Source organism: Anser anser, assembly GCF_964211835.1.
Source record: "Anser anser genome assembly, chromosome: 12".
In the NCBI taxonomy this organism is placed as follows: domain Eukaryota; kingdom Metazoa; phylum Chordata; class Aves; order Anseriformes; family Anatidae; genus Anser; species Anser anser.
In genome coordinates this window covers 12,689,294-12,710,849 of record NC_139733.1, presented here as the reverse complement: position 1 = coordinate 12,710,849, position 21,556 = coordinate 12,689,294, and the positions used below count along the sequence as shown (strand labels likewise).

At 59.9% G+C, this 21,556-nt stretch overlaps 1 protein-coding gene across 5 annotated transcripts in view; it reads right to left on the bottom strand.

Annotated features, from left to right (window-relative positions):
• PLXNA1 (plexin A1) overlaps nucleotides 1-21,556 on the bottom strand; it is a 108,628-nt gene that overhangs the window by 56,638 nt on the left and 30,434 nt on the right. For all 5 annotated transcript variants that reach the window (XM_083795399.1, XM_083795403.1, XM_083795401.1 and 2 more), the window contains exons 4-8: nucleotides 9,646-9,786; nucleotides 7,149-7,249; nucleotides 6,479-6,602; nucleotides 4,186-4,339; nucleotides 3,428-3,527 (exon numbers count right to left, since the gene is read on the bottom strand). In XM_083795399.1, the coding sequence (XP_083651525.1) occupies nucleotides 3,428-3,527; nucleotides 4,186-4,339; nucleotides 6,479-6,602; nucleotides 7,149-7,249; nucleotides 9,646-9,786 (620 nt within the window). The remainder of the gene's footprint in view (nucleotides 1-3,427; nucleotides 3,528-4,185; nucleotides 4,340-6,478; nucleotides 6,603-7,148; nucleotides 7,250-9,645; nucleotides 9,787-21,556) is intronic.

Here is a 21,556-nt window from a genome sequence, read left to right as displayed (position 1 = left end):
CTGGAGAAAAATACCCCAAATGTCACAACCTGGAAAAAAATGTGCCTGAGCCCCAGAGGAGCTTTCCAGGTGACCCAGAGCAGGAGGAAAGCCTTCCCCCCAAGGACACGATGCGCTGTCCTTGCATGCACAGGAGCACTCCACATGCTCCATAGGGCATGAGCTGGTGACAGGGGTCTCGGTGCAGATCCAGCACTCTCCACATCGTCCCGCCAACCTTTAGCAAAAATCCCCCTGCTGAGGAATTCAGGAGCGTCTGACCCCAATCAGCCAATGCCCCTGACCCATGCACACCCCCTGTGCATGGAGCAACCGGTGTTTGCGACCAGATCCCTCCCTGCCTCATCATACAATAGTTTTACCCATCCTCAAACACCCTGTGGCCTCAAAAGCCTGCTGAAGTTCCTGCCTGCTGTGAGATGCCCTGCCTCCAAAGAAAGGCTCAGTGAGACAAACCCCCACCTGCCTCCTTGGCTGCATCTCCGCCTCCTCGCAGGCTGCAGCAGGAGCCGGGCGCAGGCCTTGTCCTCGTCGCTCTTAACAGGAAACGATTTGTTTTCATCACAAACAAACCTTGCTCATTTCTCAGTCACAACAAGCTCTGCCTCCCCGCTCTCCCCTCGAATCCAGCAGAGCTAGGACGCGGCCCTGCTGCGGGGCTTTTCTGCAGGAGGAGCTGGAGCAGCCCTGGTGCAGCGCCTGGTACCCCCAGCACACCCCTCTCCGTGTTGTTACACCATTTGTTGTGATTTACACCCTTTCTGCGTCACCTGGGGATCGCCCACATCAGCCCAGCTCCCAGAAAAAGGGGACTGAAAACAGTCCGAAGTCACGGCATCACCTCCCTGCTGAAGAGGCTGGAGCCAAAGGGATCCCTTGTTGCAAGCAGCCAGCTGGAAGTGTCCTGTAAAGGGGCACGGCGCCTGCTCGCTCCCTGAAAACCACAAGGCATATCAATCAGGCAACCCAAAACAAGCGCTATCCTGGGCATCTGAGTCTGTACTAAGAATTTCAGGCTGCAGGTATGAGAAAGGGAAAATCAGAGAAAGAAGAGGCACCTGATGAAAGCCTGAAAGGCACTGCGAGTTGCGGGAAGGAGCCTGGAACAAACCCTCAGGACCTTCCGCCTTGGAAACGCACGGGGAGAGAGTCGTGCGAGGCTGTAAGGAGCAGAGACCTGGGACGCTTGCACAGCATCCGACCCGCAGCCACCAAAAGGCAGTGTGCATTTTGCAGATGCCTTTACAGGCATTTGCTGAAAACCGTAGGGGTCAGACCCAAAGCCACACAGGTGGAGGAGCATCAGCTCCCCAGGAGCTGCTCCGGCTTACACCAGCAGAAGAGCTGCCTTGCAATTCCTCTATCTTTCCCCAGCAGTTTGAAAATCTCACCTAAATGTTTCATCCTCGGCTGAGGAATGATTTCGACGTGCGGGCCTCTGGCTCCCAACCCAAGCAAAGCTGCCCGAATGTAAAACGAAAACATAATGCACGGTCATCAGAGAACTCCACAGGAAAAACATTAGCCTCGTGGAAAAGCACATTGTTCCTAATACAGAATTTATCAGGCTGACTTATAGATTTTCCTCCGCAAAATATGAAACCTGGATCTGAAAGGCTATTAACTCCGAAGAGATCCATTAAAGACGCCTGTCTGCAAATGGTATTTAAAAGTATTGCATCACCCTCAAGATTGTCGTGTTCTTTGGGTATGATTCGACTGCAGGTCACATAGTTAAAACTGCCTCCAAACCCTAAAATTCTTGACGTAAAGAAAATAATAATAATGTTCACCAGCCTAGAACGTGGACTTTTCTATCAGCTCCAACCGGAGCCCATAAATATTAATGCATCCATAATTAGCCTTTTTAAATAATGCATCCAAAATTAAACATCAACGCGGTAATAAATCAGTCAGGGCTCTTTGTTGTAGGTTTGTTGGGGAAGAGGGGGGTTGGTTTTTTGCTCCTATGTCAGGCACATAAAATAAAATGCCAATTCCCTCCCCAGCCCTTCCCGCTGGACCAAAACGCTGTGGCCCTCATTGGGCTAATCCGATCCTCCTCGTACTTAAAAGTCTCGTTTCTATCGTTTAGAAAAATAAAAGTCGCATCTGCTTCCTGATTTGCAAAATAATGACATGCAGCCACCCTGAGCCAAAGCTGAGCTCATGTTATTGAAACCACACAACGTGAAGGGAGACAAAGCTCAGCTCGGGAGGCAAGGTGAGTGCGAAAGTCAAGTTTGCAAACTCCCTCCTCCCTCGCTCCCCCTCCTCGCCGCCGCAGCGCTCCCTGGAGAAAATCCTGCTGCTTGCACCGGCGCAGGCAGGGCAGAAACCCAGGGGCTGCAATGCACAAGGCTTGCAGGGCCCCAGTGGAGTGGCGACAGCTTCATTTTGCTTTCTCACCTCGATGTCCCTGGGCCTTTCGGAGGCAGGCCTCCCTGCACGCACCCGGCTGGGGTGCCCGCATCTCACCTGCCTTCCCCTGATCCACGTGGGAACCACAGCTCGCTCGCCGAACACAGCCTCCTAAGCCAGGCTAGATCCTCGGCAAAAAGCTGTCCCAAAGAGATCACTCCGCATTTGCTTATCTATAATTACTGATCAGCCCGAGTGCCACCATCCGTGGGAGTTTGCTGGCAGGAGAAGGAAATTGCTCGCATTCTCCAGCTCCAAATCCTTTGCCCGAACACATCCCAGCATCTTTTCTAGCGTTCCCCGGCGCAGCCCTCTCCCCGAGCACGCTGCCCACAGCTCCTCATCAGCAGCTCGCTCCTAGAGACTTCAGCCACCGTGCTTAGACAGCACGTCAATAATCCACACCTCCTGCTTTATCCCGTGCACATCTCAGACCGCCTAAAAACCCGCACTTGAAGTAGGTTTCAAGGCAGCCTGACGAGAAAGCAGATTCACAATCGCTTCCAGCGAGGCAGTTCTCGGGTAAAGGCCCCACGACACGCAGCAGGGTCCACGCGGCGCTGCTGGGACTTCCCAGCTCCCTCTCCACATGGCTGGAAGCAGGTACCCTCGGAGGAGAACACGGGCTCTCCTTCTGCATAGCCAAGTCGCCCCTGTTAACTGTTTCCAGGGATAACAAGACGCTTGGCATTTGCAGTCACATGGACTGCTACAGCCTGCAATGCAGTAAATTCGCTTTTTCGACCCGAAAGCCCTGCTCTTAAGCGAGGTTCAGGCCCTGATGCTGCGTGTTCCCACATGCCCAAACCAGCTGTGGGCTCTCTGGTCACTGTCCCAGCTTACAAGGGCAGGAGGAGGAGGTTCCTCACTGCCGGTACCGCCACACTCCACTCTCCTTTCTTCTTGCAGCATCAGCACCCACAAACCGAGGTCTCCCTCTGCCCAAGGCTCACGCTGTCCAGCCAATCTGTCCCCAGAGCACACTCACGAAGCCCAGGTCACTTACGACTGATGGACGCTGCAGTTGTAGAACACAAAATCCACAGAGGCAAATTTCTTCCCCGTCTCTTTAGATTTCAGGTAGAGCTTCACCACTCGCTTGTCCCCTGGGAGAGACCAAGGCAGAGAAGGGCATGAGAAAGGACACGGTGCGCAGCCGAGCATTCAGCCCAAGGCTTGTGATGGGCTGGAAGGATCTGGGCAACAACTCCGCTCATCCCAGTCAACTAACTAAACCTCCAGATCTGGAAATACGAGGAGGGTGCCCACCCCCACCCACCCAGCCACCAAACGGGTCAGCAAGGCACAGGCACAGCACCAAGCCCCTCCAGCGAACTGCAGCCGTCAGCATGGAGGCAGCTGTCCTGAAGTACGCCAGTGGTGCTGGAGGGGAACTTAACAGTTTAGGGGGCATCAGCATCCTAAAGTCTGTGGATAGGTGCAGTACCTCTGCCCAGAAATGGCCCACAGCTGGGGAACGAGGCCAGGGTGCCCCATAATTAGCAGGACTGCTGCACAAACCATTGTAGTGCCAGCATGTAGCTGTGCCATGGCTTGGAAGAGAGCGAGGAGCTCAAGGACAACACCGCTCCTCAAGAAGCAGCAAAGTCCTTTTCCTCCTACACCCCAAGAATCCTGCTCGGAGCCCGGGGATCACTGTCACGGGAGGGCTGCCCTCCTCGGTGCCTGGCTACGGGGCAGCCGCCAGGACAAGGTTGGCCTTGGGCTTTCTTCCAACCCCACGCCCAAGAGAGCCGAGCTCACCGCGGCCCCTGGTGATGGGGATGACGTCCTTGGCAGAGGGAGAGCTGCAGTAGATCCTCCCGTCCTCGATGCGGCTCTCGGACTCGGTGAAGTCTTCGAAGGAGCAGTTGACTCCTGCCGAGAGGTCTGGGACGTTCCAGGCCTGCAGGACCAGCTGGGGAGAGAGAAGGCAAAGCATTGCCCCAGGAAGCTACCGAAAGGACTCCTTTGTGGCTGCGATGAGCAAACCCAGCCAACGGAAAAGACCACGGGGGTGCGATCCCACCTCCCTCAGCCACACGTGCTGGGGAGACCTGCCCCAGGCAAGCACCACCCACCTCCAGGACCTCCCCAGGCAAGCCAAGAGCACAGAATTAAATGGGTTAAAGAGGGAACGAATCACAGCCTGACATCCTCTGCCCTCTCCTGCACCACAAACCATCACGCCTCACCTCCCTACAGAGACCAAGCCCAGTGTTTGGCTAAAGCATATTTCAGAGAAAGGCATCCACTTCTGCAGACATCAAGAGGGGAGGAATCCACCTCTTCCTTTGCAAATTCATCGCCGGGGTCAGCAGTTCTCGCTTTACAAAACGCTCGCCTTATTTCTCATTTGAATTTTTCTCAGCTTCCAGCCATTAGTTCTTGTTATGCCTTTCCTTGATAGATTAAAAAGCCCTTTAGTCCCTGATATTTGCTCCTTGTAAAGGCACTTATACTCTGTAATCAAGTCACCTCTTAATCTTCTTTTTGATAAGCTAAGCAGATTGAGCTCTGGAAGCCTCGCACTGGAAGGCATTTTCGCCAGCCTCCAGCTCATTTACATGATGTTTACCAAAGGGTTCAGCCTGCTCCTTTAAACACTCGCTCCGGCCCGAGTGCCACGTCCTGGTGTCGATCACACCGGACCCCCGCGTTGCGCCCAGCCGGCAGGCACAGAAATAACCACAAAGAGCTGAAAAGCGACGAGCTCAAAACCCCTCCCGGCTCGCAGCCTGCCCCCGGGAGCCCTTCCTGACACAGCAGCGCACCGAGGACACCGCGCGGCCCCGGGATCCCGTCCAAAGGCACCGCTTTCCAGGACACCTCTCGAAAGCCGACCTTCCTCCTCGAGGTCTCACTCTGGTTTTGAGGTATCGGCACCAAACCCACTCCCTCTGCTACACCAGCCCCGCTCCAACCCCACAGCTCGGCGTGGGGATCGCATCCCCGGCGCCACGTAGCGCGGCACCCCTCGTGTCCCCTGTGGATCTCACCAGCAGCGCCCCCACGTTTATTTCCACGTTCCCAACGACAGCGCGAAGGGCGGCCGAGCCGCCCTCCGATCCCCGCAGAAGCGCTTGCAGAACGTTGCCGCTCAGTGACAATTCCCCTCTGACAGCGACTCGGAGATCTGTCACGGAGCCAGTTCTTAATCCACTTAACACGTGCTTTATCAATATTGCATAATGCTAATTTTTAATCAGGATGTTGTGTTGTACCGAGTCAAACGCCTTGTAGAAGGCTAAAGACATCACATCCCCGCAGTCCCTCTTCTAATTCGAGTCGTAATTTCATCAAAGCACAAAATGTGGTTTGTTTGACAGAAAACCACATGGACTGGCATTAATTACATTCCCATCTTTGATTCTTTATCACTTGTATCTTGCATTGTATTTTTCCACTAGTTTTTCCTCGACCCAGTGTCAAATCAAGCCAACTGTAACCATTTGGCCATCCCCTGTGCCCTTTCTGCATCTGGGCAGGAAAACAAGCACCTCCTTTCTTGCCTGGACTTTATTTATTGCAAAGCCACTTCTGCAAGCCAAGGAATGCTCTGGCCATCTCCTTCAGGACTCCTGAGTGCCAGACATCCAGACCTGGCAGTTTTTGAGAGTTTATTGCTAGTATATGCTGTTTCGCATTCTCTTTACAGTGCTAATGGCCCGGAAAATACTTGGTGGAAGTACATCATCCTCTCTGCACAGACAGGGCTGTGCATCTAAGCCTCATCCCAAAATATCCACTACTGGCCGCTGTCAGAGACAGGATATCGAGCTAGATGGATCCCTGGCCTACACATGGCACTTGTGATGTTGTTATTTATATTACGGAGAAATATTTATTGCTCCGCTATGTCTTTTCTGAATAATAATCAGCCGCTCTATTACCTCCATCCAGCAATAGGCCAGCCCTCATCAATCCCCTGCACTTTGCTCCACTTTATTTGTATCAGACCTCTCTTCCCTTTCCTCCCTCTTTGTTGTACCCTCGTTATTTATTTTAATTGCTGCCCGCCCGGTTCGGCAACTGCCTGGGCAGCAGGGGTGCTTACCGGGACCTCCGACATGGTGACCGAGATGTTCTTGGGCTGGACGGTGAGCTGCACGCACTGCCGCAGGTCGGAGGCGAAGCGCTGCGGCTCGTCCGCCCGCTCGCACCGGTCCTTGCGCGAGCATCTGCGGGGGGGACGAAACGCGGCGGTGAGCAGACAACGAACAGGCTGTGAGACACCCTGCTGCGGGACGTCGTGTCCGGCTAGGGACCTCGAATGCTCAAGGTAGGGCTAGGAGCTCAGTTTTCCCCTCGTGCCAGCACCCCCGCCCCGCACGGCCGTGCTCACACCCCTCGCATCTCGCCCCGCAGCCGCCGTGCCCAGCGCGCACGTTCACAGCCCGCCACGCTCCATCACCTCCCACCCCGGGCGCCTCGCCTGTCCTCACAGAGCAAACAACTCCCTCCCGCTGCTCTTCGTGCTTTCCGCAATATTATTTCATTACGGGAGGCGTTTTAATTAGACAGCAGGCAAAACGGAGAGGGAGAGCAAACCGTGCGTGCGCCATACGGTGCTGGCTGAAGTGGGAGGAGGCGAGGAGCTGGCACGGCCGTAAGAAGCCCCTCGGGGGGCTCCAGACCCCACGGCTGGGTGCGAGGACCGGGCTAGTGGTGGTGCTGGACACGGTTTACAAATCTCTGGGGCTGTGGGACCGGCCTGAGGTACTCACATGTTGTGCAGGACGCACCAGCCACAGTGGGGGTCCCGGGAGCCCAGGCACAGCTCGCAGCTCTCGTACTGCTCGCAGCTCTCCACCGGCACCCGCGTCACCTGCGGGACAAGGCAGGGAGTGAAGCAGGGGACGGGCTGCTGGGCACAGCAGGGACAGCAAGGGGTGACGCTGCCCGGCATCCCTCCTGCTCGCCGGGCTCAAAAGGACGCAGATCCAAGCAGGGAAAGGTTTGGACATCACATTGCTGAGTCTGGGAGCTCTGCATGGACAACATCTCCTGGCTGGCCCAGACGGGGAAACCTTTCTTTGCAGAGTTTAGGGAACGGCTCAGCCCCAGCTCCCAGCTCCTCCTGCACACCCCCATGGCTGGCAGCCCCGCTCCAAAAGGGTTACAGCTCCTTTATTAATTGCTCCTCCACATTTGATTAAAACCCCCTCGTTCTCCGAGCCCTTCGAGCTCTGTTACAACTGTTCATTTAATTACTTTCCAGCAGCACTCTGATAACGCCACGCTGTCGTAGGGAAAAGAGCGGCTTTTATTAAGGAGCAGGGAGGAGAAGCAGGGGGATGGGGCAGGGGCTCGGGAAGCTACCCGCACCATTTCTGTGCCTCAGTTTCCCCCCTGTTCCCGTGGGGCAGGACTCGCTCAGTAGCATTCCTAAAACAACCTCTGCCACCCGAGAAAAGGGGCACAGTCTCAGCCAGGGACCCCTCCTCCGTCCTGCCAGGCCAGGGGATGGGCTCAGCGTGACGTGGCCTGGCACTGCCCTAGCCTCAAATTCTGGAACCCAAATCCCCTCTCTGCCTCACCTGCAAAGCCTCAGGTTTCCTGCAGCACAGCAGAAACCAGAGACAGGAACTGGGAGGAGGAGGGGAAAGGCTCCGCTGTCCCCGCGGGGCTGTCTAGACGAACGCGAGGCCGCTCTCCAGCATCCTCCTCCCTTCCAACCCCGCGGGCGAGCGGCCAGGAGACCTGCCGTGTTCCAGCCACCGTCCCACCCGTGTGCCCCTCTCTGGGCAGGCAGGCAGGGAGCTGATGGGACTCACGGCCACCCGGACGTCCCCAGCATTTCCTGGGCAAGAACAGCGCTGCCTGCAGCAAGGCTGCCCAAAAGGAAGGGCTGGGGAACCGGGCCACCGGCACAGGTTGGTGATGGGACCTCAAAAACAGCCCCTTGGGTCCCCTGCTCCTTGGAGAACAAGCATGGAGCTGCCGGTGTTGATCTCAGCTCCCTCCTCCTCCTCTTCTTCCTCTTCCTCCGCCACCCAGGCAGCGTGTGGGAAGGAGACAGGACCAGAGCGTGGCGAGGCTGTGAGCGCCCAGCCAGCCCGGCCCCATGCCTCCCAAACCTGCCACCGCCGCTCGGCACAAAGCCCTGACGCAGCAGGATCCTGCTTCCCCCGCCCCGGCGCCTGGCAGCCCTTTGATGGATTAACTCGGAGCAGCAAGCTCTCCGGCGAGCCTGGGATCACGCGATCCCCCGTACAGCCAGCTAAAACTCATCACGAGCCTCGACCGCGCTGCCGGGACAGCGGTTGTGTGCCCGTGCCTGATTTGGGTCAGGTTTGCACCTCTGGAGGGCTGCGAATTTGGGGTAGCACAGGCACGGACGGAGGCGTGCACGCTGAGGTTTGAGGGCACGCCAGCTGTGCTGGCTCCAGCCAACGTCCCCTCGGCCCCAAGGTGCAAAAGCAGCGACCCCAGAAGGGAAAAAGCTGCTCGGGGCAAGGAGCTTCTGCTAACCTGCAAATCCCTGCTCGGGGAGGGAGGGACGGAGCAGAGGAGGTTTATGGCCTCGCAGCAGGGAACACAGCCCTTGCAGCAGCTCGCTGGAAGGGTCGGGCGGCCCTCAGTCCTCAGGGGACAGGGATTTCAAGCAGCTGCTGCTAATGATGAGTGCCTGGGGCACAGACCACGGGGAGGAGAGGAGCAGCAGGGCAGTGTCTGGGATCTGGTGCCTCCGGGCGGTGTTTTTGCACAGGGGAGCAGGGAGGAGCTGCATATCCCCAGGCGGCGTGGGGACAAAGGTGACTGGGCGGCTCGGCAGCAGCTGGGGCCAGAGCCTGGGGAGCCGAGCCATTAGGCAACGGCAGGAGAGCAACCTTCTGGCAGGGCTGGTGGGGTCTGTCCCCAAGAGAGACACCAAAGGACGGAGAGAGAAGCACAGCACCAGGCGTCAGGGCGAAAGCAGCACAGGGAAGAGATGCACAACGCGTCTGGGGGCTGCCACCCGCACAGGGAACGGACAGGGGCACGTGGCAATGGGGTGGCTTTAGGGACAGCACCCACTGCTCCATGCTCACCTGTCTCAGGCTCAGGGCACCCTTGTCCGTGCTGCTTTGCCCCACTGGGTGCCTCGTGGGCAGCCACCGACTCCAGAAAGGGCCAGATCCCCACCAGGGAGCTGCCCCAAAACATCCCCCAGACAGGCGCAGGCTGCAACCTGGGCTGCGGGGTCCGGCGAGTCGAGGGGCTGCAGCCCCCTCCCCTTACCTGCTTCTCGGTCATGGCGTAGAGGTGCTGGCGGTCGGGGCTCAGCACCAGGTCTCGCAGGATGGAGCTGCCCTCGTGGGCCACCACGTTTTCGTACTGCAGCGCCTGGTGCTTCCTGTCGGCCGGCAAGTCCACCAGGATCTGCGGGGAGAGCGGAGGGGGTGAGCACGGCCCCGTGCACGCCTCGCACCCACCCCGAGGGGGAGAAACAGGGAAGGCACCCCCTTAGGGGTATTGGGGGCAAGCCACGGCCACCGCACCACCATAAAGCAGCGCAGACCACAAACATCTCAGCCCTCTCCAGGAGGTCTCAGTGGCAGCAGTTCTGCTCTCTCCTTTTTGCATGTCGCCGCCGTTCCCATGTTTACACACATCCAAAGTCCTCACCCCGCACACGACTACACCCAACTCCCCACCACCCCGCTCTCCCCACCCCAAAACGCCCCCACAGAGGAGCCCAGCCTTGCCGTGGCCGTAAGGACAGCAGCTCACACCGAGCGCTGACATCTCCCCGTCCACCAAAGGAAACGCTCAGGCTCGTGGCTGGGGAAGTCCAAAGGGTCTTGAGGAAGCCGAGGGTCAGCAGAGGTTCAGAAAGCGCCTTTGTTCCTCGAGCGGGAGCGTGGCAGGGGCTCTGATCCCATTAGGGCTCACAATCACGTTAAGCAGCTTCCCAAGCGGGCCGGTTCCTCGCTGCACTGGCGCTAACCCCATTAGGAGGCACCGCGGGGCCGGCGGCACCCACCGAGCAGGAGCCGAGCCCCGGCAAGGCTCTGCCGCTTCGGAGACCCCCAACCTTGCCAAAACACATCCCACCTTGATCCCGACCCCGCAGCCCCCCGGCAGGGCCAGACGCCGGCGTTTGCACGGTTCCCAATCCGAGGCTGCGGGGCCGGGAGAGCAGGATCCCGGTGCGCGGCTGATTAGCATGGAAATGTATGCGGCTCACAAACGAACCGGGGCCCGTTTAATTAGAGCGGCGCCTTTGATTCACCGCCAGCCTCCTGCACGCACCAGCCCCGGATTATTTTTAGGCAGTTTTACAAAACAAATGTATTTAATTAAGAAAGAGACCCCTGAGCAGCCAGGGAGCGTGGCGGCGCGCTCAGGGGCCGCCCTCGCCCCTCGGGACCCGGGTGCCAGCCTCGCAGGGCCAGACACAACTTTTTGGAGCCCTTGGCACAACCCGAAACCCCCGGTCCTTGCTGTTCCCCTCACCGGGACCCCGCTGGGCATTTTCCCATTACCGACAGGGCCCAATCCTGCCTCCCCACACCCCCCTTTTGGGTCACCCCCCTCCCGGCTCGCAGCCTCCCCGCCACAAAACCCTGCCCGAGGCAGCTCTCCGGAGGGCGAGTGCTATGGCAAGGTGACAAACGCACCTCTGCAGCCCTTTTACAGGCCGTAGCTGCGGCACAGAGGAATCGATATAGTTCTACCCTGGTCCTAAAATAGATCTACGGGGGGATGTTGCGCCGGCAGTAATTTTTAACTAGCGGGGTAATTTCCCCATTACGTTATTGCGCTGCGCAGTGCTGGGAAAAAGAAAGAGACGTATTAAAAGAACAACAGACGCGATGCGCTTCTAGTTAATTTGAGGCTCCAGGAAGGACCTAAAAATAATGGCTGTAGTCCAAGAGGGCTGGGGCCAACACATCGGGGTGCTCTGGAGGGGGCCTGGGGGCCACCCCACACGCACACATGGGAATCCTCCCCTCCAGCACCTGCTGCAGCGCTGGGGAGCAGGAAAACAGGATTTGGGAGGGTCGGCATGGGTTCTTTGGGCCGTAACATGGTGGTTTCCCAGAGACATCTCTTACCGGCACAGGGGTGGCTTCCCCAGCCCTCCCCGCACGGCCGTGCCCACCTGCAGGGCCGGGGGAGAGGATGTGCTTTAATCAGAGCAGCCCCCTCGGAAGCACGTGCCTTCCTGCCCACCCTGCTTCCCTTCCCACCCAGGGGAAAACACAGCCACCGAGGGAAAAAAATACATATCTATTAACCTTTCTCCTCATCCTGACGCTGATATAATTACCCAATACTAATAATTACCCGCGCTAATTTCTCACTCCGGATTCCTGTCCTAGCTCGGCTTCCTCACGCGATTGCGGCCGAGCCGGCAGCGAGAAGGCTTCGGGATGGGGCTTTTCTTTCCCGTGGGGCTGGAAGGAGCCGCGGGGTCACAGCCTCTCCCCACCAACATGGAGATGCAGGAGGCACGGACTGGGATTTTTCCAGTCCCTGTGGCAATGGGGCACCCTACAGAAGCAAGAAGAGCCCACAGAGTTGGGCTGCTGTCTCCTTAAGCACCTGGAGGAGACTGGAGGCAAGAAATTACAAGCTAGCTGCTTGGGGGAACCGTCTTAAACCAGGGCTGGAGGCTGCCCTGCAGGACACGGGCGCACACCGTCCCCACGGCCACGCGGCACGGAACCAGCCCAACATCCCTGCAAGCTGCACCGGGCGGCACCGCACGGGGAGAGGTTTTAAGAGCAGGTCCCCAGGAAGGCACAGAGAGGGCTCCCGGGGGTGGTCTCAGCTGGAAAAGGGGAGCTCTGACCCTACACAGCTGCTGGCTTGGGGAACCAGAAGGTCTCCCCACCTGGCTACAAGGCGTGCTGAGGTGCGGGGACAGCAGCACCGGGCAGCCCAGCTCCTGCCTCGAGTCCGAAGCTCCACCTCAAAGCTCAGCTCTCCTTCACCACCACGCCGCTGGAGTGCCCAAACGCTTTTGCCAGGGCCACCCCGCATCCAGCGTGAGCAAAGAGCCTCTGGCCTGCGGACCTAGCATCTCGTCGTGTCAGACCGTGCCACCAACGGATGGAACAAGCCACTCGAGGGTGGAGGACACCACGAGAATGAGATTGCTGACTTGTACTCACCGCCGAAAATTCAATTGTGGGCAGAAGAAACGCGCGCCGGAGGCCAAATGTGCTGCGCTTCGACGCCCTGAACTTTCTCATCTGTTTCCACTTTTCCTCCTCCCAGCCCACATGGCCTGTCCCTTGTCCTGCACAACTCCACGAGACCGCAGGCTGGGACCTGAAACCAGCCCAAGAGGCAAGGAAACGAAAGGCCCCGGGGGAGTCACGGTGGCAGAGGGACAGCTCAGCCCGCGGCAGCGCATCCGCTCCCCGGGCAAGGTGCCCTCCGGGGCAAATGTGCCCCGAGAGTGGCCACAACCATTGTCAAAACGAGACAGGGAAAACCTCCCAGCGTGCTTACGGGCACCGGCAGTGGGTGAGAGGAGAGGAGAGTCTGCCTGGCCCACGTTTTGGAAAGACGGGCGATGAGATGGATGAAGAGCAGCAGCTGCGAGCGGCCGAGCCCCGGCTGGCGGCCGCCCAGCGCTAGCAGCAGGTCAGGAGGGGCCGGCGGCGCAGGACGGGACTCTGCAGCTCAGGAACGCCAGGTGGGGAGGGAGAACGCGCAGCCGGGCAGGGAAAGCGGCCGTGAAGATGCCAAAGCTGCTTTGGGATTTAACGAGCACCAGCAGGAGCCCCAACGCGGGCGGCGAAGCACGGCGGCACGACCGCAGCGCCCGCTCGGGGCGCACGGCGGTGGCGACCCAGGGACGAGCTGGTGCCACCCGCGTCCCCGCGTGGGGACGACTCGCGAGCCCTCCACCCGCAGGGAAGAGGCAGCTCCTGAGCGGGGCCCTCCCACCGCAGGCTCTCCGAGCTTCCAGCCCCGGCGCTCGGTGCCGAGCGGTACCCCGCCGACCCCTCCTCTTGGCACGAGAAGTGCTCCGCGCCGCTTTGTGCTCTTATCTGCACGCGGCTGTGATTAATTCTCAGTGGCTGGCAGCAGCTACAAGAGGAGGGCGCTTTCGCCCGCCTGCCACACTTCAAAGGCAGGGACTTATCTGCCTCAAACACACTCCGCAGCCTTTTCACGGGGACCCTTTCCAGTTCCACGGGGCTCGCGCGGCGCTGACAGGCGTCGCCGAAGAAAGGCTTATGTACGGGAGCGCGTTTCAAAGCCTTCCCCCTTCCCTCCCGGCGCTCCGGACGCTTGCTGGAGGAGGCAGCGAGATGCGAGCCCTGCACAAACAGCCCCGTGCGGCTGCTCTGCCCGGGACGCGATGGGGAGATGCTGGAGGATGCCAGCGTCCCTGCACCGTGGGGTCTCTGCACCGTGCACAACACCTCCCCGAGGCCAGGCAGGACCTGCTCAGCCCCGGCCACGCCAGGGTGGAGGTGACAGCTGCCAGGAGCGTCACCAAACACCGCACAGACGAGCTCAGAGCAGGACATAAAGTATCCCTTATCCAGCCTGGGGGCCCCATGGGGACAGCGAGCCCCACGGGGGGACAGCCTGCACATGGCCTGGGCTCACCCCGAGGCAGCAGGCGGCACACGGGGGGAGCCCGGCCCCCCTGCATCCCCTCCACATGCCTTCCCCTGCGCCAGCAGCTGCCACCCACTCTGGTTTCCAAAAGAGGGAGAGAGCTTTAAAAACGGGGTCCGTGCATCAGCTGCTCCATCCTGCACCGGGAAGGTGCAGGGGCTGCTCAGCCACCCCGAGAAACGCAGGAGCAGCTGCGGGGCCGCGGCATCAGCTGCCGCAGGGGGGGGGGAGGCACAGTTGGTGGGGTTGGGGACACCGGGTGCTGCTGGAGAGGGGGCCACCAGCGTGCCGGGGGGGGACAGCAGCAGGGAGAGCTGCTTGGGGCACGTGTCAGGTTACCAAACCTTTGCACCCAGCGAGGATAAGCCTCTGGTTTCGCTCAGCCTCGGGGGAAATGCAGCTTTCCTGTTCACGTGGGGGAAACCTTTACCGAGACGGCTCAGCACGCTCAGCACCAGGCTGCTCCGCACCGCCGGCACGGCCGGGCAGCAGGGAGGGATTTTGGAGATGCATTTTTGGCCCCACACGTGCTGCCCCGGACGGCTGCGGGGTGGCAGTGCTTCCAGCCAAAAAATCCCAGCTATGCGGCGCGGGCGGGCGGCCGGCACCGCCGAGGAGCCCGGCCACCGCCAGCTGCCCCGCGCAGGAACGCGTCCCCTCCCCACAAATAATCCCAATGCAGGAGCCTGGGTGGCTGACCCGGCACCCCTGTGGCAGGAGGACGGGCTGGGGGTGCCGTGTGCCCCCCCAGCCCACGAGCAGAGGCTCGGGGAGGTTTCACCGGGTGGCACAGACCTGACACTGACACCCAGCCCTTGCATGGGGCCACGACGCTGATTCCTCGCTGACTGCGCACCGAGGGGACGGGGGCGACGAGCTGCCACTCAGCGAAACCCATTTGTACAGATTAACACAAACGAGGCTTTCGTCCCAGGCCCTACATTGCCGCGAGCCAGAGAACATCGAAACTTCAATTATATCGGTATAATAAAGCAAAAAACAAGGAGACACTTAATCTAGATCACGGCTCCTAACAGCCCCCGATTCCAGCGGCACCCACACCAGGCAATCGAACCGGCTCCGAAGCGCGCTGCTACGGCGCCTCGGCCACGGGCTGGCAATTCTGCTGCCTCGGGGTGGCAATTCCATGCAGGCTCCGGGTTTTGCCCCGGGAGAGGTGGCTGTGAACCTCCCCAAACCTGCCCCGTCCCTCAGCCGGCACCACAGCGGCCAGACCCTGCCCCGCACGCGCACAAATTGTCTCGGGCAGATTGCATCGGTCAAAACCGCTCCATCGGCAGCGGGGATGGAGAAGCACGCCCAGCTCACGGCTTCACTGCTTCTGACGGAGCTAAAAAGCTGTCAGCAAAATGGTTCGCACCTTTCCGGAGCAAAACCAAAGTGTTCGAGAGAAGTGCCCAGCGCCACGGCGCCGCAGCCACAGTCTGGTGGGGGATCGGCTGGGGCAGCGCCTTCACCAGAGCCAAATGTGGGTGAAGGAGGGACTGAGGGAGGCGGCGGAGCGGGGCGAGAACTGCAAAGCCCCCCGGGAGCCCCGTGCTCGCCCTGGCACGGGATGCACCGAGGCACCCTCGCTGCTCACCCCCCGGTAGCCCCCGCGTCCCCCAGCCCGCCAGCTGCTCCGGCGGTCTCGAGCCATTGATTTCTCAGCTTTGCCCTTCAAAACTCTCCTGGCTCGGCGCCCGGCTTGTATCGTCTCGTTCCTCGGGAGCAAAATATCTCTATTATTATTGCAATTATTTCCCAATCAGCATCGCTCAGGGCTGATTCGGTCGGCGGGGGGGCCCCGACAGGCAAATCGATGCGCGGCCTCCGCCCGGGGCTGCTGAGGGAAGGGCGGGCGGAGGACGGGGCGTCCCTCCCCGCCGTGCCGTGGCCGTCCCCGGCCGAGCAGTGGCCACAAAACACCTGTGTGCCGGGGATACGGACCCAAATTCTGTTTATTTTCCTCTTAGCTCAGCTAGGCAGCACAAGCCCTTCTTCCCTGCCCGAGCAACCAGAGCAAGGCGACACCAACGCTAACCCACCGCGTCCCTCCACCCCTGGCCTGTTCAGGAGCGAGGACCAGCCCTACAACGGCCGAGGAGGACGCGGGGCGCTCATCCCTTTCCAGACCGCTGTCAGGGAGCCCAAAAAGTCAGGGAGGAGGCAGCGGGGCTTTGCCAGGAGCCGCAGTGGGGAGGAAGCCCAGGCTCCCAGAGCCGCAGCGTGCCGGAGATCAGCTGATCCTCCCTCCCCTCGCGGCCCCAGGAAAATAGCTGTTTCCTTCCTGCTCCCTAAAACAACAAAGCAGCACGAGAGAAGCTGCCTGAGGACACGGAAGGAGCCATCAATCTCACCAAACAGAGGGCTCGGTGGCAGGAAAAGCCCACGCAGGGGAGGCTGCGGAGGGATGGTCCCGGGGTGGCCGTACCCAGGGTGTCCCCAGCAGGTTGGGGACAGGCTGCAGCAGCAGCTCCAGCCCCGGGCTGGCCACAACACCAGGGCCCAGTGCTCTTCTCCTCATCCCAGCGCTCCACAACCCCCACATTCCCCATCCCAGCGGCTCCCAGCCCTTCCCCAGAAGCGCAGGGACAAACGCGCCCCAGCTGAACGCTGCAGCCCAAACCTCTGCGCCGGGCTGGTGCCGCGGGGCTCTGCGGGGTGCGCGCAGTGCCTCCCTCTTGTGCTGGCTTCAGCCACCCCCGAGTTTCGTTTCCTTTTTCTTTTTCCTCTCTGCAGACACACAACTCCATCTCTAGAGCAGACACAACTCCACAGCAGCGCCGGGGCCCAAACTTTTACATCCCCAGAGCGCAATCGGCCCCACGCTGACGTTTCTCTGGGACCACTGCCCCTCGCAGCGCCCTGGCGGAGCCGGGCTTTAGGCTGCAGAGAAGAGCCCAGCGCTGGGCACCTGGGCTCGCAGGCAGGTTTACTCACACATCAGGCTTCTCTCCACAGCCCTGCATCCAGGCGTCACAACCCCGCAAACTCCAAAACCCCGCACAACCCCATCTCAGCAGCTCCCAAACCGCTGCGCTCCCACCACACGTCCAGCAGCCATCGTTTCCCCCAAGCCGCCCGCTGCAGTAACACCTCGCAGCAGATGTGTGTAACGCAGAATAAACCCGCTGCCATTCACAGCCACCCCGGGGAGAAGGGCAACGCCGACCGCATCCAGCCTCCCCTATTTAACGCCAGCGCTGCCCCCGGCCTGCAGACAGCCCCTCGTTACCGCAGACCCGGGCTGCCCCGGGGTTTTATCCCGACGGGTAAATCACACCTGAGTGGCCAGGAGAAGCTGCTAAGCACTGAACAGCCAGGGTCTAAATAACGCACAGCACACCGACAGCATCAAATATTAAATACCTCGCCCAGGCAGCAGAACTGGACACGCAGAACGTCTCATGAACTCAACGACTACATTTTATGTTGCATAATGTGCTTCGTGAGAAAGTAATCCATTGGATCAGGAGGGAGGAGAAAAGCTAAAACCACGCTTTCTTTTTTTTTTTCCTTCTCTTTTTAAATCAACGTCTCAGCTATCAACACCCCGAGATGGAAATTCCAGGCTCGGCGCTCCCCCACGAACCTGCCCCCACAAACACCTCCAGGGCTGGAGGACGACCTCTCGCTGCCCCGCGCGAGGTGCTCCTGATAACAGCACCCAGCTAAACCCAGCTCCGGGCTGGGAGCGGAGGAGAGCACATGCAAATACCTTCCTTCAAAACCAGCCCTCGCCGACACACACTCAGACCCCTCTCGCTCTCCCCACCCCGAGTTTAGTGTTTGCTGAACTCCCCGCTGACATTTCGTTTGCGTTTCAGGGCTTGGTTCCCACACGAGAGCCTCTCCGGCAGCATCCCCAGCCCCACGTGCCCCTCGCCGGCTCACACCTTCCCCGCAGCCCCAAGGAAAAGGCGCGGGGCCGCAGCTCCCCGCCCCGCTGAACCCAGGAGCGACGGAAAGCGCTTCCCGCAGCAGGCTCTCCGCTGGCAAACAGGATGGAAATTAGGCTCTTCAGCCTGAGCATAGGAGCAATTTTGAAGGAGAGATTGAGCAGATTTAAATATAGAGATTGCTTTCCCTAAGGATACTGCTCGAGATGTTTAAAAAGCTCAGGTTTTACGCAGCGCAGATTTTCTCTCCGCAGCGCTCGTGTGGATGCGGAACCCTTCTCTCCGCTGCTCCCTTCTTCTTGGGGCTCGCGGGGAAGCGGGGCCAGGCAGGAGGTGACCGCCACGGACAGGCACACGCTGGGCTCCTGCCCGCCTGTACGATGCCGAGGGGCTGCAGGAGGAGCCTGGGCAGCCCCTCGCCAAGCCTCCGGCACGCAGGAGGGCCGGGCGCGCAGCTGGGGCCGCTTTGTGCGCTCGCTCCGTGAAATTCTCGGCACAGCTTTGAGGACCACCTGCCACCCTCTCCCCGTCCTCCCCGAAGCCGCGACGGCTGCCAGGGGATCTCAAGCGGAGGCTGCCACTCACTGCAGCTCGCCGGCGCGATGTCCAAGGAGCCGCCTGCATCGAGGCGCCAGGAGCGCAGCTTGGCACCTGACAGCTCGGCACCGGCGAGAGACGTGCCAACGCCGAGCGCTGTCGGCCCTCGGTGCCCCTAAGGGCTGGTGGCAATGTGCTCTGCCCCTCTTACCCGCTGCCACCACCCGCAGCCCGCACCGTGCCCACGCCTCCCGCCTGTCCACAGAGACGGGCACCCAAACGTGCCCACGGAGTGGGTTCTCCGTGGAAAGGGCTCACGGAGCGGTGACCCACGGTGGGCAGGGGGCTTCAGCGCCTCTGGGGTGCTTCAAGGAGGGCAGGGGGGGAGCAGGGACGGTGATGGGATGAGCGATCCCTGCGTAAAAGCGTGCCTTCCGCCGAGATGGGGCCCTGGCAGCAACCCTCGCCTGGCCCGAGGGTGCGCACGCCTGAGTATCCGCACTGGAGAGGGAGGCCAAGGGGTGGGAAATGATGTTAATTAAAGTTTTAATTACTGTAACCAAACGAGTAGCGTAATTACTTTATTCTCACCGAGACTTCAAACTGATTAAGAATCACGTGCATCGCAATCTTTGGGTTGATTTGATTTTTAATTAAACGTGCCGTCGGAGGGACGGGGCGGGATGAGGGCTGGGCCCTGCCCGGACCCCAAAACCTGGGGGGGGGGCCCTGGGAGCCAGACACAGCTCCCAGCACGGGTCAGGGGAGCCTCACGGGTCCACACGGGCACCCACATCCTGCAGGGCTTTGGGCAGAAGGGGGTGTGCAGGGACACGGCCCCGTGGCTGGCGGGTCACACACAGCTCCCCACACCCCTTCTGCCTCCCGCAGCATCCCCAGACCCGCTCCGCGCAGGCCCCTCAAATATTAATGAACTTGTGCCGCCGCTGGAGGGAATTATTAAAAAACAATTTTGCAAAGGTATCTTTTTCAAATAATAATAATACTAAAAGACAAAGCTGTAGAAATTAAATTCCCAGTCCCCTACCTCAAATAAATAGTATCAGAATTTGAAATGAGACATAATTACCTCGGCAAGGTTAAAGCCGCTAATGCGCACGGAATACGGAATCACCATTCATCATAATCATATCGCATATCACAGCCATTATTTATAATTAGGAGGCACGGTTTAAAAAACACATAAAGACGCCCATGCAATGCAGTAATTCTTCTGTTATTGCTCCTGAAGGGCCAATCCTGGCCCTTTCAGAACCTCTGATTTGTGGAGTCCGGGATCAGGCAAAAACAACTCCCCAAAATACCCCAAAAAGTCAGTCCCAAAGAGCGTGCCGCTCGTTGCTCCGAAGGAAAACCCACCTCCAGCTGCCCTCGAGCCCTTCCTGGGCGCGGAGACAGCAGCGACAGGACACAGCGGGGCTGCACCCGACCCCTCCAGACCATTTCAGAGCCACGCTGCCGTGCCGTGACGGGTTACAGCAGCCAGGGTCTGACCAGGAAGGTGCCGTGGCACAGAGCAAGCAGCCAGCCCGGCCCGGAGCTGAAGGTGCCAGCTTGGCACTCACCCCAGCACAAGGGCCAGTGGTCCCCACCGGCCCCATGGGCTTTCTCGGCTGCTGGGTGCTTTTACATGCTTTTAAACCACAGAGCAAGCAATGGCAAAAGCTGGCGAAAAGCTGGGCCCTGAGCCCACCTCTGCAGACACACATCCCCGGGCCCACTGCTGGCAGCACCGAGGAGCACGAGCTCGCAGTCCCATGGGGACGCTGAGCTGCTCCTCTCGCATGCTGGAGCTGGAGCAGAGCCCTTGTGCAGAAAAGCACAGTGCCAGGACACAGCCCGGGTCACGGACAGGTCTGTTTCGGAGGGCAAAGCGACCCCTGGGGTTGAGGAGCCTGGGCTCTGCACCCTTTGGTGGGGAATCAGAGCAAGAGAAGGTGCCCTGGGTGCACGGAGCTGTGCCAGCAAGGGCCGAGACAGCAGGAGGACGGACAGACACACAGCCACGTACACGCGAGCTGCAGGGTTTGTGGAGATGGAAAAACAAAGCGGGGGAGCACGAGGAGAGCACCAAGCCAAGGGCCGGAGGCAGCAGTCCCGAGCACAGGCGGCCTTTCCCCGGGCTGCTCGCGGCAGCCGACCGCTCGCCCCGCTGGTCCCGTGACTGCGGTCACAGGGCCGCGCTTTTTCAGGGATTTCACTGCGCTGTAAAACGCTAAAACAACAAGGGAGGGGAAAGAACAGCTCAGAGATGCACATGCAACCGCACGCTGCCCAAAGCCCAGGAAACGAGTCGGCCCTAATAAAGGGCCCCGCAAACACGCTGGGGTCCCAGCACCGGGCACCGCGGGGTCTCCACCGCCTCCTCGCTCCCCTCGGGGCCGTCCCCGTGGTCTCAGCAGGCACCAGAAGGACCTTTAACGGTGGTGGCAGCGAGTTTTCCAAAACCCAAAGTCGCAGAGAGAGGTGGCATTTTGGAGCGCTCGGGCAGGGGATCGCTCTTTGCCCTTCCAAGCGCTGAAAACGAATCCCCCCTCTCCCCTTTTCATCCCATTGAAGACTTGACAGAACCTCCTAGCGCTCTGCAGTTGGAATTGGCAGGTCTTAAATTAATTGACTGCAATTTTACACAACAACATGTTTAGCTGAGAGCTGGCCCGCGGCCCGCTTGGCTCGCCACCGCTCCCCAGACACTTTTCAAGCAACCTCCAAAACTTCACAACGCGGCGGAGGCGAGGCGAGCGGGCTGCCAACGTGACCTGCTCCCTGCCAAAAAAACCAGCCCCGCTTCCCCGCGCCCCCTCCCCGACCCTTCTCCGGCTCCTCCGCTGATTTCCCCCCCCCCCCCCGCTCTCGTTAACGGCTCGTTTAATTATTCTCATCGTCTCCGAGGACTCCGCTCCTCCGAACACGGAGGGGCACGGCGTGGGCTCCGCTCTCGCTGGGTTTCGGGCCCGCTGCTTTGCCATGGAAACGACAGCGCCGGGACCGAGGCGCGCAACAGGCAGGAGAAAAGTCAGGTTTGGGTTTCGGTCCGCTCCGACACATTCCTGCGCTCCTTCCACGTAACGCCCCAAAGGACGGGGCCCGAAGCAAAAGCC